The sequence below is a fragment of the Sceloporus occidentalis genome, unplaced genomic scaffold (genome assembly GCF_023333645.1).
Source record: "Sceloporus occidentalis isolate IW3139 unplaced genomic scaffold, rSceOcc1.0.p SCAF_67, whole genome shotgun sequence".
Taxonomy (NCBI): domain Eukaryota; kingdom Metazoa; phylum Chordata; class Lepidosauria; order Squamata; family Phrynosomatidae; genus Sceloporus; species Sceloporus occidentalis.
The window spans coordinates 3,670,046-3,686,794 of record NW_028317047.1 but is presented as its reverse complement, the minus strand read 5'-3'; the positions used below and the strand labels follow the sequence as shown (position 1 = coordinate 3,686,794).

At 41.8% G+C, this 16,749-nt stretch overlaps 1 protein-coding gene across 2 annotated transcripts in view; it reads left to right on the top strand.

Annotated features, from left to right (window-relative positions):
* Positions 1-7,909: 7,909 nt before the first annotated feature.
* Positions 7,910-16,749, top strand: part of LOC149286663 (vacuolar protein sorting-associated protein 41 homolog) — a 70,022-nt gene continuing 61,182 nt past the window's right edge. The window contains exons 1-2 of one of the 2 annotated variants that reach the window (XM_089493823.1): positions 7,910-7,942; positions 10,837-10,944. In XM_089493823.1, coding sequence (XP_089349949.1) covers positions 7,910-7,942; positions 10,837-10,944 — 141 coding nt within the window. The remainder of the gene's footprint in view (positions 7,943-10,836; positions 10,945-16,749) is intronic. The other variant, XM_089493824.1, reaches the window with a different exon arrangement.

The following is a 16,749-nucleotide window of genomic DNA, read 5'->3' as shown; positions in this document are numbered from 1 at the left end:
TTTAAGCCTAATTACTGACCATTCACACGCCTTTCATATCTCCATTCACTCGCAGAAGCACACGCCATTCTTTCCCATTACAATCCCAAAGAAATGATGGTAAAGGGAGAAAAATAAATAAGTTTTGCAGTAAAAATGCAAGGCGCTCCAGGGATGATATGGTTACTCACGTACCGCACGGGCTAAATGGCTGATTTTAATAATATTTGCAGTTCATCAGGATTTCAAAAATTGCCTCCCTCTACCGTTGGCTAAATTTAACCCCATGATCAAAGGCATAATAGGATTTAAAATTAGTATCGGCCATTTTTAAAAAGGGAATGTAACTTTTTATAGCTATATGATCACTGTGGTAACATTGGCTACCACAGTGATCATTTAGCTAGAATACTTAAACTTTTTTTTTTTTTTTTAAAGTTAAACTACTTTATGTTTAAATAATTTAATTTGGGGGTCTCTAGGCAATTTTGATCTTTTTTATCTGCCTTTAGAGACCCCCAAATCCATTTTTTTTTAATTTTTATTTTTTTAACTTAATATTTGATGCGATTACCTTTCCAATGGTATATTTTGGGGTATGTAGCATGCCCCCATACCTCTTTAACTGACAATTGTCAGTTGTTAATAAAGTTGCGCGGTGACGTCATCGCGTCATTGCGCGAGACGGCACCGGGCGGATCGGGTGGCCCCGGTGATGCCCTTCAGTTTGAGGTGCAGATCGCCGGGGTAGGTGGTGATGGAGGTCCACAGACCTCCATCAAGGTAAGGTAGTGCTAGTGACGGCAAGGTGCCGTCGTTAGCACCTGACTGGGACTGTCCTGGGTGGTTACAAATTCGGTGGGGGGGCAACAGGGGGGGCAAGGAATAACCTAGGGGGGGCAATTGCCCCCCCTTGCCCCCCTGTTGCGACGCCACTGGGGGTTCAGGGTAGACCAGATGCAGAGATCAAATAAACATCACAGGTCAAAACAAGGGGCTAAGCAGGAGATGAAATGTTCAGGGTGGACCAGAAACAAATATATAAATAAGCATTCTAGTTGAAAACAAGTGGTTAAGCAGGAGGTGATAGGTTCAGGGTGGACAGATGCAAAAAAAGTATACTGGGTGAAAACGAAGGGTTAAGGAGGAGATGAGGGGTTCAGGGTGGACCAGATGCAGAGATCAAATAAGCATACCTGTAAGAGGAAGACCAGGGATGACTAATAAACTTACCCAGTGTAACTTACCTGTCTACTTATGATGAGTCCACTTGGGATAAGGCCACTGCAGCTACATTTCCAAGCAATGTGTGTATATCAAAGGTTGTGGTAGTAATTTTTGTGGGAGTAAAATATTTTTCAAATAAAAACCAGACAAGGTTTTTTAAATTTTTTACCATATTTTTTTTTTTTTTATAGTAAATGAGATGATATGATCAAAATAATGGTATCTAATGAAAGCCCTTCTTGTCTTCAAGAAAACAAAGTAATTTGTGTGGCTACACACAAACACAGCAGAAGCGTTAAAATAATCTTGGTCCCGTAGTGTCAGAAACCGGGTAAGCAGGTTGGACAGGAGCCCAGTCGCAGGGGATACTCGGGGTTCACGTCAGGAAGCCCTCTTGAGGGGCGCATGGCAGGAAGCCCAATGGCAGGGCACACGGCAGGAAGCCCAATGGCGGGGCACACAGCAGGAAGGCCAATGGCGGGGCACACGGCAGGAAGCCCAATGGCGGGAACAATACAAGGTCAGGTACAGGGCCAGAGCAAAGCGGTCCAAACATGTTACCAGGACAGGTTACACACAAGATCTGACATATTGTCACGAACAGCACTTACCTTTGCAGCGGGTAGCCGTGTACCTGCTGCTCGACGTGTCCTCCAGCCGCATGGTCTGCTGCCGTCCTGTCAAGTGCGGCGCGCATGCATACCGGCACTCTTAAAGGGACCGCGTCCCGGAAATTGAATTGTTAATTGAGGGGCTTCTGGACTACTTAAACAACTGATACCTTTGCTAAGGTGCTCAGTTGTTGTTTGGAGTCTCAGAGAGCAACTCAGCGTCTGTTTCCTTGAGTTTCCCAGTAATTTGCCTGATTTAACCCCTTCCTGCCTGCTCCGTTCCCATACCCGTCCTGTCCCGTCCAACCTTGACCCGTGCCTTTCCGTCCCATCCCAATCCTCCGGATTGCCTTATCGGTTCTGACCTGGATTTGGACTTTGACCCCGACTTCTGTTTGAACCCTTTATCTGCTGTGACATACCAGGTATCTGCTATCCTGCTCAGTGTCTGCGGTTTAACCCTACGTCTGCTGTGGCGCACCTATCATCTGCTGTCCTGCTCAGAGTCTGCGGTTTAACCCTACGTCTGCTGTGGCACACCTATCATCTGCTGTCCTGCTCAGAGTCTGCGGTTTAACCCTACGTCTGCTGTGGCACACCTATCATGTGCTGTCCTGCTCAGAGTCTGCGGTTTAACCCTACGTCTGCTGTGGCACACCTATCATCTGCTGTCCTGCTCAGAGTCTGCGGTTTAACCCTACGTCTGCTGCGGCACACCTATCATCTTCTGTCCTGCTCAGAGTCTGCGGTTTAACTCTACGTCTGCTGTGGCATACCTATCCTCTGCTGTCCTGCTCAGAGTCTGCGGTTTTACCCTACGTCTGCTGTGGCGCTCCAGTCATCTGCCGTCCTCTGCTCAGTCTCCTACTAGCAGCCTCCACCTCTCTGCTAGATAGAGGACAGTCCATGGTGCGGCCATCCTGCAAAGTATTCCACCTCTCCCGGACCAAGTAGGCCTAACACATATATAGGACAGGACAACAGAGTACAGGGCTGACAAGGCTACACAGGACCAAACAGGACTAGCCTAGGACTATAAGATAAGAATTGGAGATTCCGTCACATCATACGGCCATAGTATGCTTAACCCACCAGTACTCCAATATACGGTGGGTGCTACCGCTAAACCCTGCCTACAGAAGTACTAAACAAACTAAACATTGAATCTAAACACATCAGAGAGACATACCTGTAGACTGCAGACTGAGACGAACATAACGGGTGGGGCACAACTTATAAAGAAAACAGAAGAGCATAAGGAAATCTAGGAATGGATTGTAGCAAAACAGGTAAAAAACAGAGATATGTAGCTCCGCAGCCTGGATGGGGCATATACCACATAGGGTACAAAATGTAAAAAACAGCCCGGTCCTTAAAAGGTTACAGTGGAACAATCATGTACAATTATGTTGGTTTGTAATTGTAAATGAGACACTTGAGGGCTTGTTGAAAATGAAAAAAAATAAAATAAACAGAAAACAACGATCATTTATTATAATCCAAACTGGGAAATGTGTTTAATTGCATTTCACATAAGGATCTAGGTGGTTGCACTGCCTATATCGGCTTTTACCAAAGAGCCTCTCAAATTAAGCAAATAGAGGTAAATTTTGAAATACTTAAGATAAATTCTGATCTGTTTGTAGAATATGCCAGGGCAAAATTATTTTGTTAATTTTTAGACGATATGTGAAAATAAATTGATTGCGAGCGTCACACCACTGGGACTCACTACCGGCACGAGGTGCGCACTTACCCAAGGGTAATGTCACGTACTGGGTCTATACAGACAACTGTAATGACCCACAGCACCCAATGATGGATTTTCAGCAGTCACCGTGCAGGAGCAGAGACACAGGACCAGATGCAGGGTAACCGCACTTCCCTGAGTGTTGGGCCATCAGGATTGTGGGGCCACATACCAGGATGCTGAAATAGCAGCGGGAGGTATCCAGTACAGATAACAGGATATAGAGATCTCTGGCAGCTATGGCCATAAAAGACAGGACAGAGCCAAAAGAGTAGAAACAGGACTACAGGTTACAGGGACAGGCTACACATAAATAGGACAGGACACCCCTCTGCCGAGGCTTCAGGACAGGACACCCCTCTGCCAGGGCTTCAGGACAGGACACCCCCTCTGCTGGGGCTTCAGGACAGGACACCCCTCTGCCGAGGCTCAAGACAGGACAACAGACTACAGGGCTGACAAGATTGACCAGGTTACACATGACAAGACTATACATAAATAACAGGACTAAACAGAATAGACTAGACAAGGACATGAATAGAACCCCTTTCTAAGATAACAAGATTGGAGATTCCATCACATATTATGGCCATAGCATGCTTAGCCCACTAAAAGTACTCCAATATATCGGTGGGTCCTAACACTAAACCCTGCCTACTGAATTACTAATCAACAAACTAAACATTGAATCTATGCACATATCAGAGAAAGACATCCCTGCAGACTGAGACAAACATAATGGGTGGGGCACACCTTATAAAGGGAACAGAAGCTGAAGCTAAGGGCAGGACTGGAATCTAAGAATCAGATTGTCCAGAATTCTGGACAGAGCATAAGGAAATCCAGGAATGGATTGTAGCGAGACAAGGGAACTGTAGCTAAACAGGGGAAACCAGAGATATGCAGCTCTGCAGCGTGGATGGGGCGTGCAGGTAAGTCTTGTTGGGAAAATAATTCTGGAGGCACAGCTGTGAGGCAAAGCAGAGGGAACACCCGTGACGCGCAGCAAGGAGAGGGGCATGCTAGGAGTCGGACTGTAACTGCTATGCAGGGGCACCCCAGTGTTGTCCTGTGTATCCTATCTGGTGTACTGATTCCTGAACAAAACACTGTAAGTCCTGGTTGTTTTTGACCAGTCTCTGCATAGTAATTTTGTACCTAACTTTTCTGATCTGTGTACTATACCTGGTTTGTCCGGCTACCGGTTCCTTGTACCGACCTTGGCTTGCCTGACTACCTGCATAGTGGACCAAACCAGGCTTTGGCTGGTTATCCGTTCCTACCTGGCATCCTGTATTTCCTGCTTCAGGGATCTTCCTGAAATATTACCTATACAGGTATCCAGCTATTCCTACAGTGCTTTGTCACCTATACTCAGTGCCTATTTATACCGGCCTATACTTAAGCCTCTACACTGTTGGGATCATCAAAGTCCCTGTTATCTTATCTTGGGGCTCAACCCTTTGTTAGGTGTTTCAGGGTGAAGAACTTCCACTGTGTTTGCTCCTGAGTGATGGCAGACGTGACAAGACATTTTCTCATCTCTATTCTTAGGAGAAAGCAGATCAGATCTTGGGATGGAAGATAACCTTTCCCTTTGTGAATCCAACTACTTACTATCATATCCCTGCTGTGTAGGAGAACTCACTATTGTCTTGGTCTGGAGGAACTGGTTATAGGGCACCCCCCCCCTTGGAATGTTTAGAGTGAAAACCGTTGCATAGGTAAATACTGTTTTTGTCAGTTGGTTTAGTGTAACTGTTTCCAATCTATCCGCTTTGACAGACACAATCTTATCTAAAGAAGAAACTTAATCCAATTTACTGGTAAACGAGGTATGGCTTTTTGGCCGCAAGTCTTCCATGAAGACTTCTCCAGACGGTAGATGGGTGTACCAGGGTCCCACTGTTTTCTGTCAATTCTGAGCAGATGACACTGCTGGACAGCTTCAGATTGTGAAGGTACCTAAATTGTTGTATCACTCAAAAAAATGCTTTGTCCTTGGAGGGTTACACAACTACTCACAGTGTGCCCGAAAACAATAAAACCTCTGATTAATTATTTTAGTAATTATTAATATGTATGAGACAAATAAATACAGATATAATGAAACCTAGAGAACAGATTTATTTTTAGCAACACCCTAAACAGCAACAAAAACAGCCATAATATACAGTCTGTGGATGGTGAATAACTACAATCACATAAAACACTAAATCTATTAATTTAGCATTAGGGCAAAACAAATAATAAATATTTCCAAAAACAATAATTAAAAAGCAAACTCTGCTGATCTGGGTTTCTTTTTATTTATTTGTTTATTTGTTATTCGGGTGCTATCAAACTGTGGCCAAGACCGTTATCACAAATCTATACAAAACAACATCTTCGGTCTCCCGCTCAGTTGATTTGTCAGGAGACAGCATTTAAGTTCAAAGCGACTAGAGCCAGAGTCACGTGACTTCCCCGTGTACGCTGCCTGACAGCAATTTTACTAACGAAAGGTTTTCTCCCGGCTGCATCCGGCGCATGCGTGGAGCTGTGTCGTATTTAACTAAAGCGTCAGCTGCCGGAAGTCGGAAGAACCTCAGTGGATGCAGGACGCTCCTCAGTAATAGGTAAAGCATAGGATAAATGGTATACTATCTTATCTGTGCGTCTTACTTTCCGGGTTATTTATTATTTACACCATTGGCAAGGAGTAAGAAAAAACAAAACGATTGTATTGCCGCCTGCTTCTTTAGCATATTGTGTTATTGGCTTTCTGTTGGCATAATCACTAGACACTTAATGCAACATACTTGGTTTGGTAACAGGCGAAAAGGATGTTGTTTTTGATAAAAACACCTTTATTTGTGATTTTATATATATATATATGTATGTATTTCTTATAAGGTGCTCAGCATTTAAATAAGTAATGCCATTTTCAAGTATTTGATTATTATCCACATTTAAAATGTAGAATAAATAGTAATGTTATTTGATCCTTTAATTCTGAAAAGTAACTCAGTATTGAGTGTCTAATTTGTTTATTCTGTCCAGAAAGATGACTGCAAAGAGGGGCCCAATCTGAAGTGTGAAAGATTCTCCATTGGTGTGAACGCGATGTTACAGGAAGATGCTGCACAAAGTTGCACGGCTGTGCATGAGAAGGTATAGCTTATTTAGGGTTTGTTCCAAATTTGTGGCTTTTGTACTTATGTGTTATATGATGCACAAATTATGTTGTTTGTTGTTCTTTTATGGGTACATCATACAAAATTAAAGACCTTCAGCAATTGATTTGTTAAATAAGTGATGCGCCCTGCTCTTTTAGATGCTTGTTTCTGAGAATGTCATTGTATTATTATGTATACATAGTCTTAGCAAGCAGATCTTCACTTAATTCTTATTAACACGTCTTCAAGGAGAACACATTGTTTACTTAAAATGGGCACCGTACATTGGTCTGTTTATATACCTCAATCCATATAGATTTTGTCTTATTGGTCAAGACTCCAAATCAACGCATCTCTTTCTCCATAGGCTTGCAACAGCAAACGCTGTTATGTATCTTGCTTAGGGTACTTGGTGACTTTAATATACAGAGGCTGTCATCCCTACTTCGCTGCTGATCTGACTTAGTCTGTGAAATAACTACCTATCTCACTTAATGTCTGTTAGAAGACAGAGAGCGCAGTGGGTGGAGTTTGGTTTTGACCTCTGTGGACATGCACAACAAGCACTCTTGATTTTAATGAGTGCTTTCCTGCCATTGATAGTTTTTGTGAGGCCACAGAGGAGGAGGGCAGCTGCATAATCCCTTCCTACATACATAATAGCGTGTGTCGGTCTGTTTTGGAAACCCCTGGCAGTCCCCCTAAACAATTCTGTCTCGTTGTATAAACAGTGTTCTTTAAGGGAAGTGCATAGATGCTACTGCCTTAAAAACTTATCTTCACACCTCTGCGCAATGTAGTTTCTGTCGGGTCACTGTACAGAGAGGGCTGATTAAGTGTTATTTGGGGTCCTGATTGATTACAAGTCATGTAATTGCTGGGCATAGTGAATCATACCTCACATGACCAGACCAAAATACACAAAGACTGGCTTTGTCTGTATCTATCTATTTATTTATTTCTCCCTGCTACACACATAATGAAATGATACAAATTGGTGACATGTTTCCAAAACGCTGAATAAAGATTTAACTTCTTGAGCCGGAAGCAGAAACTTTACTATAAAGATTCGGCTTAGTGTGGTGCTTAAGCAGGGAAAGTCACCCACAATATCACCATAGGGATGTCGTTACGACTTGAATGGTACATTTATCCCTATTTTTTTCTTTTTTCTTCAGGCGGAAATGTCCCCCGAAGACTCGACTGAGGAATCTGAGGTGAGCTTGAGATCACAGAAAGAAGGCAATATTTCTCAATGAGTGTTGGGACATTGGTGTATTAATGGCCAGTAGTCTGTCCCCTCCCTCAGAAAAGAGGAGGGTAGTGCAATGGATGTAATTAAAAGGAAGGGCAGTTTCAAGCGGCGCACATTGATGAGTGAGTTGGGCTACATTGAAAAGCGAAACGTTATGGCCTGGCAGTTCCAGGTCCTATGAGGCAAAATTGTAGAATTTCCTGGTGTATGAAGTATAGTCTAGGTATGGGAATATATAAAACGTCAGATATCGCATAACTGGCAGCCTCCAGGTAGATAAAGGAAGTTTAGCGGAGCAAAATGAAATAACTTGCATTACTGTGTGTGTGTGTACGAAAACATTTCAAACTGGTGTGCACGATCATGCTGAAAAGGGTCAATATACTTAGACCCAATAAAAATAAAATTGTATTTCTGATAAACAAGTGAACTGGTGTTGCAGTTTTTCTTATTGTGATTGGACCACCGCTACACGCTATTGCATAACATTAACCCACCTGGGTAGGAAGACTTATTGCTCATTGTTTGAGAAAAATCCTTAAAGTGCATGTTGGCTGCTAATTGCAAAATTTTTACAGCCGTCAACAATTTACTACCTTATTTGGAGACTAGATGCAGGCAGTGTTTTAAAAGTACATTTCTTTTTTTTCTTCTTCCCCCAGTATTAAGTAGTCTGGTATAACATACCCAAGGTTTTATGGTATGTATAGTGGTACTGGGCCAGGGGACTAGAATTCCTTTTTTCACGTTGCTGCACATTTAAATGTGGGGATCGTCGTTAAAAAGACTCCGTGAGGGGGAATTTCTTTTGGCCGTACGAAATCATTTTCATGTTTGTACAAAACTACACATTGCAGCTTTGTAAGTGTTGCTTTTATGCAAGCTCAAGAAAAGGATTGGCTTTTGTGTTTTTGGTGATTAGAAGTTTAATAGTTAACTAAAAAGAAAAACCAAGGGCATAGTCTGTTCACTGTATAGAAAATATATTTAAATAAGCACCATGGCCAGTTTTCTTTGGCACCAATAAAGTTATTAAAATAAATCCTAATACTGCTTAAATTGAGTTACATATTTTTTTCCTAATTGTTTGTTTTATGTATTATGTACAGGTAAGCATGTCAGATTGCAGTATACTGTATACAGTATATCCAGTGTGGATGCTATAGGGAAAGGGGCGGGGCCAATCAGTGTGATTGCAGGGAGGGACTGGGAGGTAGCAACTGCTATAAGCGATAGGTCGGTTTATAAAACAAGGGGTATTTTTCAGCACATTTGCTCTGGAAAAACCCTCATCTAATCGATTCAACTAATGACATTCATTGGCAACGATTTTCATTATCGGTTTTATCGATTAGATGTTGCAGCCCTAACAGTGATCTCTAGTTAGAATATAACCATGAACCTTTATATATTGCCCTTGAGGCAGCACTCCTGGACATTGACGCAAAGAAGAAAAAAAGTTGCTCATTGCCTTTTAACTGTGAATAACGTGACAGAGTCTGCATAAAGACATCAGCATGAAGAGAGCTTGAGCTCATGTTAACGTGAACCGTTCACTATAGATTCTAATTAGAAAACATCCTTCTTGATTTCCATCAGTGGTAGGTAAATATTACCAAGGTAATAAGGCTCTATACATATTTGCAAACACAGTATGGGATTATCTGAACAGAGTTTTTAATTATTTCTGTCACCTTCTTCTCCATTACAGAATACATGATCATACCGGTTTCCCAACAAATAACAGAGGGCTTTGTAAGACTGAATACGTTTTAGGGAGGCAATGCTGCTATAACAATACATTTGTTTAAATTAATTTCAACTAAATAACTCTGCTATTCTACATCCACAACACTGGGACCTGTGGTTCAACAGTCAATACCACATGGTTATTCTGTGAGGATGCTTAATTCCACCATAATGCAGATCTCATTCAAAACAAGTTTGAGATGCTCACCAAGAACACACAGCTGCTTTATAGTCTGCCCCCTCTTTGGAGCTTCTCAAGCTCTGGCAACATATTAGTCCGACATTTAAGTGCAGTCCATAACTGAAATGTGAGTCAAATTTACCCGGCACGAGGGAACCAACAACCCCAGACGTATATTTCATATGCTTCCATGGACCTTCTCAGTGGGGTCCAGTTGGTATCCCTCTAGGCACAAAAGAGCGAGTAGGTCCACATGTGAACTTGCCTTTCACTTGAAAAGCCTCCTTCTCTTTTGCCTAGAGGGATATAATGATTTACCGTCCTAATGTTGTCTACCGTCTCCTCGCAGAACACTTAAAACCTAAATAATCAAAACAATCCCCAATTTAGCAATAGGGGAGCTATAACTTAATGGGAATAAATAATCTTACCGGTTGTGACAAAAGTTGAGATATTTGCTCCTATGGTATACCTGTGATACCTTTACATAATGTGGTTTAGTGGAGAAGTGTGAAAAGTAACAGTTTCAACATGGATTTACCCAAGACTTTCTCTTTAGAAGAATAGCAATTCACCTATGCACAACATATCTTCACCTTGAAAGCCTTCTTTATTCACTATATAAATACATGCACAGCTCATACACCCAATGGCCACACTCTAAAAGAACACTTTCAATGACGTTAACGTTGATGGAGGCACATTGCCCAGAATTTATCTAATGCTTTGACCATGTATGTCTCGGTTTCCGGCTGTAATTGTCAAGAAACCTTACTTCTTTGACAATACTGCTATATGTTTATATACTTTATTCTACTGGAACTAAAATAATATGGCCTGATTTGTATTACCGTCCATCAACAATTCTATTAGCATATATTTTTATATATATAATATTAAGGGGCTAATCTTTTTATTCTACTCAGGAGGATGACAGTGAAGAGGAACCAAAGCTGAAGTATGAAAGACTCTCCAATGGAGTGAGTGACATCTTGCAGGAAGATGCTGCAAGTTGCATGACTGTGCATGAGAAGGTATGGCTCTTTTTGTAAGGGTTTGTTAAAAAAAATCATGGCTTTTATACAATATTATACAATATTATATATTTTTCTGCTACTAGCTGAATCGATGAGTGTGTCAAACCTTCTTCATCCAGATAGATGGGTAACTTTTCACTAATAAAGCCTAAACCGCCAGTTTTTGGCAGGAATAGATTAGTGATTTATCATTCTAGCAGGTTTTGGTTTTATTTTAACATCATGTGTACTGCATTTTAGAAATAGGCATCGATATATCTCCATGATCTGCCTGCCAGCAGAAAAAGTTACTCACCAAAAGTCACTCATACTAGAATGCATATTAAAGTACTCTATTTTTCAAGTTGAGCAAATTGTTTACGTAAAATGGAGGCACTAAGCATTAATATACTTCACGCATTGCATTTAATAGCATTTATCTATATAAACACAGTCTGGATTGTGTCTTGTTGGTCCAAGGCTATATTTAACAGCTGTTCCTCTAAAGAAGTGCAACCCAGAGATGCAACCCAGTTATCTCCCGCCTGTGAAGAAAAGCCCCAAAATGTTTGTGTAATGCTGGAAAAATGTCTATAGTTAAGTCTGAAATATTGTAATGCATTGTTTCTTACAGTGTTTCACATGATAGGCATTGTTTAACTCCTTGACAATTGCCGGTCCGGGCACGTCACGGAAAATCAAGTTAACGACAATTGACGTGCCAGGACCGGCACGTCTTTAACCCCTTCGTGACAAAGGCTTATTTTACTTTTTGTACCCTTCCGTTTTAACATTTCCGCGCTGCTCGTGTTTAGCTGTAATTTTCTTCTTTCCCGTTTACTGAACCCACACACATTAGATATTGTTTTTTTCAGGACAAGAAGGGCTTTCTAGATGACATTTGTTTTGATTGTATCATATTATTTACTATTAAAAAAAGTATAAAATATGGTGAAAAATTTTGAAAAAAATGACTTTCTAACTTTTAGTTGAAAAATCTTTTACTCATCTATAAAAGGTAATAAAAAAACCTGCTTAATAGATTTTACTATTTGTCCTGAGTTTAGAAATACCCAATGTTTTTATGTTTTTTTGCTTTTTTTCCCGCACGTTATGGAGCAATAAGTACAGGTAGCGTTTTGCTATTTCAAAGCCATTTTTTCCAAATCTGGTAATTCTTCCCCCCATGTGCCATTTCGGGTATCTTTGAACCCGGCCAATGCAATTTACCCCATCAAATCATATATTTTTGAAAACTAGACAGCCCAGGGTATTCCAAATGCTGGTATTTTAACCCTTTCCAAGCACTTATTCTACCATCAGCCTTTGTCAAACTTTATGGTAGTAATTTTTTTGCATTTGTTTTTTCACACACATTTTACTTTAGGTATGAATAAACAGGTTCTGGTATATGTCACTATCATAAAACATGTGTTTAGCAACACAAATATGTGTTTAGCAACATCTCCTGAGTACAGCGATACCTCACATGAATGATTTTGCCTGGCTGTTTGGGGGCAAAAGGGCCACATTTGGGGCATGCACATTTTTCAATGTTGAACTTTGGCATTTGGGGATCCACTGCCCATGCCCTATTTGGTACATCTTTGAGCCGGGCCATTTCAGTGTGCCCAATAAAGCCATATATTTTTGAAAACTAGACACCCCAGGGTATTTCAAATGCTAGTATTTTAACTCTTTCCATGCACCATATCTACCACCAGTCTTTGTCAAACTTTGTGGTAGTCATTTTTTTGCATTTGTTTTGTCACACACATTTTACTTCAGGTATGAATTAAAAATTTCTCGTATATGTCACTATCACAAAACACCCCAATATGTGTTCAGCAACATCTCCTGAGCGCAGTGATACCCCACATGAATGATTTTGCCTGGCTGTTCGGGGGCAAAAGGGCCACATTTGGGGCATGCACATTTTTTCAATGTTGAACTTTGGCATTTGGGGATTCACTGCCCATCCCCTATTTGGTACATCTTTGAGCTGGGCCATTTCAGTGTGCCCAACAAAAACAATACCACAGGGTATTTTAAATGCTGGTATTTTAACTCTTTGCATGCACACATTTTACCACCAGCATTTTTTCAAAGTTTGCAGTAGTATTTTTGTGTGTGTATTTTTCCCACACACACCTACTTTATGTATGAATTTACAGCTCCTGGTATATGCCGCTGTCACACGACACCCCAATATGTGTTCAGCAACATCTCCTGAGTACAGTGATACCCCACATGCATGGGTTTGTCATTTTTGGGGGGAACTAAAAGGCCACATTTGGTACGTGTGCATTTTTCTAATTGGAAATTAGATGTGTGGCCATCCTTCCCCCCCGTGTTAATTGGGACCTTGTTGAACCCGGCCAATTCAATTTACCCCATCAAATCATACATTTTTTAAAAGGAGACACCCCGTGGGCATTTAATATGCCAGTATTTTAACTCTTTCCATGCGAGAATTGTTTTAAGCTAATATGCTAATTTTAGGACTTGCTCACAAAAATATATTTTTTATATATATATATTTTTTTTTGCCTTTTTTTTTAATTTTTTTAACATTTTTTTTCAACTTGAAGGTTCCCCTGATAGTGACATCAGTGGGAAATTATTTTTGCATTTTACTGGTTTTTTACTATTTTTTTTCGAATTATTATTAATTTTATTTTATTTTTAATTTATTTTTTCTAATCACAGTGTGATTAGAAAGCTGAGCTCCGTTGACTTGCATGGTTGAATGCAGTACCTATATTCAACCTGCAAGTGGAGCCAGAGTTCTCTAGAGGGTCTGGAGACTGTCTAGCGAACTTTTTAGTCTTTGTTGTTTTTTTTTTTCCCGGGCTTGCTGATGGCGAAGGTCACCAGCAGCTGCGGCTGTGACCGCTCTCCGGAGCGGTCACAGTCCATCCCCAGGTAAGTGTTTGGTGTCGCTGGATGCCTCCTGATCGAGGCATTCCAGCGACACCATTTAAGCTTTTAAAACGGGCGTCCGCCGCCATGCAAAGTATGGCGGATGTTGACGCCCCGGGAAGGGGCCAGAGATGGCCCCTTTGTGCCAATAATGGCGTTGCTGAATGCCTCGAGGTCGAGGCATTACAGCAACGCCGTTTCGGTGAAGAAAGCGAAAATAGATCGCTTTCTGCACCCGTTTAAAGACGTGCCGGTCCTGGCACGTCATTTGTCGTTATCGACTTGAATTTCCGTGACGTGCCCGGACCGGCAATTGTCATCAAGGGGTTAAACGGGTGCAGAAAGCGATCTACTTTCGCTTTCTGCACCCAAACGGCGTTGCTGTAATGCCTCGACCTCGAGGCATTCAGCAACGCCACGATCGGCACTAGGGGCCATCTCTGGCCCCTCCCCGGGGTGTCAACATCCGCCATACATCAACGATCACCTCCTAAACTTAAATGGTGTTGCTTGTATGCCTCGATCAGGAGGCATCCAGCGACACCAAACACTTACCTCTGGATGGACTGTGACTGCCCGGGAAAAAAAACAATAAAGACGAAAAAGTTCGCTAGATGGTCTCCAGACCCTCTAGAGAACTCTGGCTCCACTTGCAGGTTGAATACAGGTACTGCATTCAACCATGCAAGTCAATGGAGCCCAGTAAAAATAAATTAAAAAATAACATTAATAATAAGTAGAAAAAAATAGTAAAAAAAACAGTAAAATGTAAAAATAATTTCCCACTGATGTCACTATCAGGGGAACCTTCAAGTTGAAAGAAAATGCTAATTTTTTTTAAAAAAAAGGCAAAAAATAAAATAAAATATATATATATATATATAAAAAATATATTTTTGTGAGCAAGTCCTCAAATTAGCATATTAGCTTAAAACAATTCTCGCATGGAAATAGTTAAAATACTGGCATATTAAATGCCCATGGGGTGTCTACTTTAAAAAAAAATTATGATTTGATGGGGTAAAATGAATTGGCCGGGTTCAACAATGTCCCAAATAACACGGGGGGAAGGATGGCCACACATCTAATTTCCAATTAGAAAAATCCACATGTACCAAATGTGACCTTTTTAGTTCCCCCAAAAAATGACAAACCCATGCATGTGGGATATCACTGTACTCAGGAGATGTTGCTGAACACATATTGGGGTGTCGTGTGACAGCGGCATAAACCAGGAGCTGTAAATTCATACATAAAGTAGGTGTGTGGGGGAAAAATACACACAAAAAAATACTACTGCAGACTTTGAAAAAATTCTTGTGGTAAAATGTGTGCATGCAAAGAGTTAAAATACCAGCATTTAAAATACCCTGGGGTGTCTAGTTTTCAAAAATATATGGTTTTGTTGGGCACACTGAAATGGTCCGGCTCAAAGATGTACCAAATAGGGCATGGGCAGTGGATCCCCAAATGCCAAAGTTCAACATTGAAAAATGCGCATGCCCCAAATGTGGCCCTTTTGCCCCCAAACAGCCAGGCAAAATCATTCATGTGAGGAGATGTTGCTAAACACATATTGGGGTGTTTTATGAGTGTGACATACCGTATTGGCTCGCATATAGGCCGCACCCTAAAAATTTGGTGCTTTTTTAAAGAAAAAAACATACTGCCACTCTATCTCCCCCCCCTGAGATATGCTGCCACTGTCCTCTTCCCCCCCCCGAGATATGCTGCCACTGTCCTCCTCCCCCCCGAGATATGCTGCCACTGCCCCCCCCAAGATATGCTGCCACTGTCCTCCCCCCCCCCGAGATATGCTGCCACTGCCCCCCCCCAAGATATGCTGCCACTCTGCCCCCCCCCCCCCCCCGACTTACCAGAGCAGACTCCCGGGTGTCTTGCGGGGCCGGCGGGGGACATCTACGCAATACGTACGTACGTACGTACGTTATACAACTTCTGGTGCCGGCACTCAGCGGATGTGCCGGCACCGGAAGTTGTATACGCGTATTGCGTAGATGTCCCCCGCCGGCCCCGCAAGACACCTGGGAGTCTGCTCTGGTAAGTCTTGGGGGCAGAGGTAAAACGCATCGTGCGGACAGTCACCGGCTGCGGCGATGCGGGTAAACAACCTCCGCAGCCGGTGACCGTCCGCACGATGCGCTTAGACAACCTCCCGTGCCGGAACCCCCCCCCCCCCCCGTGTGGAAAGTGCTGGCAGTGGAGGCTGTCTGAGCGTATCCAAGAGTAGGATACGGACGGGTCCCCTGCACCGCTGCGGGGGATCTGTATCCCAACCCCGCTGCCTTCCCGGCGCCTGGGACTGCATGTCCTCGAATATAGGCCGCACCCCCACTTTAAAGACTTAAAGTGGGGGGGGAAAGTGCGGCCTATATTCGAGCCAATACGGTATACCAGAACCTGTTTATTTATACCTAAAGTAAAATGTGTGTGAAAAAACAAATGCAAAAAAAATTACTACCATAAAGTTTGTCAAAGGCTGATGGTAGAATTAGTGCTTGGAAAGGGTTAAAATACTAGCATTTGGAATACCCTGGGCTGTCTAGTTTTCAAAAATATATGATTTGATGGGGTAAATTGCGTGGGCCGGCTTCAAATATACCCGAAATGGCACATGGGGGGGAAGAATTACCAGATTTGGAAAAAATGGCTTTGAAATAGCAAAACGCTACCTGTACTTATTGCCCCATAATGTGTAGAAAAAAACATAAAAACATTGGGTATTTCTAAACTCAGGACAAATAGAATCTATTTAGCAGGTTTTTTCATTACCTTTTATAGATGAGTAAAAGATTTTTCAACTAAAAGTTAGAAACTCATTTTTTTCTAAATTTTTCACCATATTTTATACTTTTTTTAATAGTAAATAATATGATACAA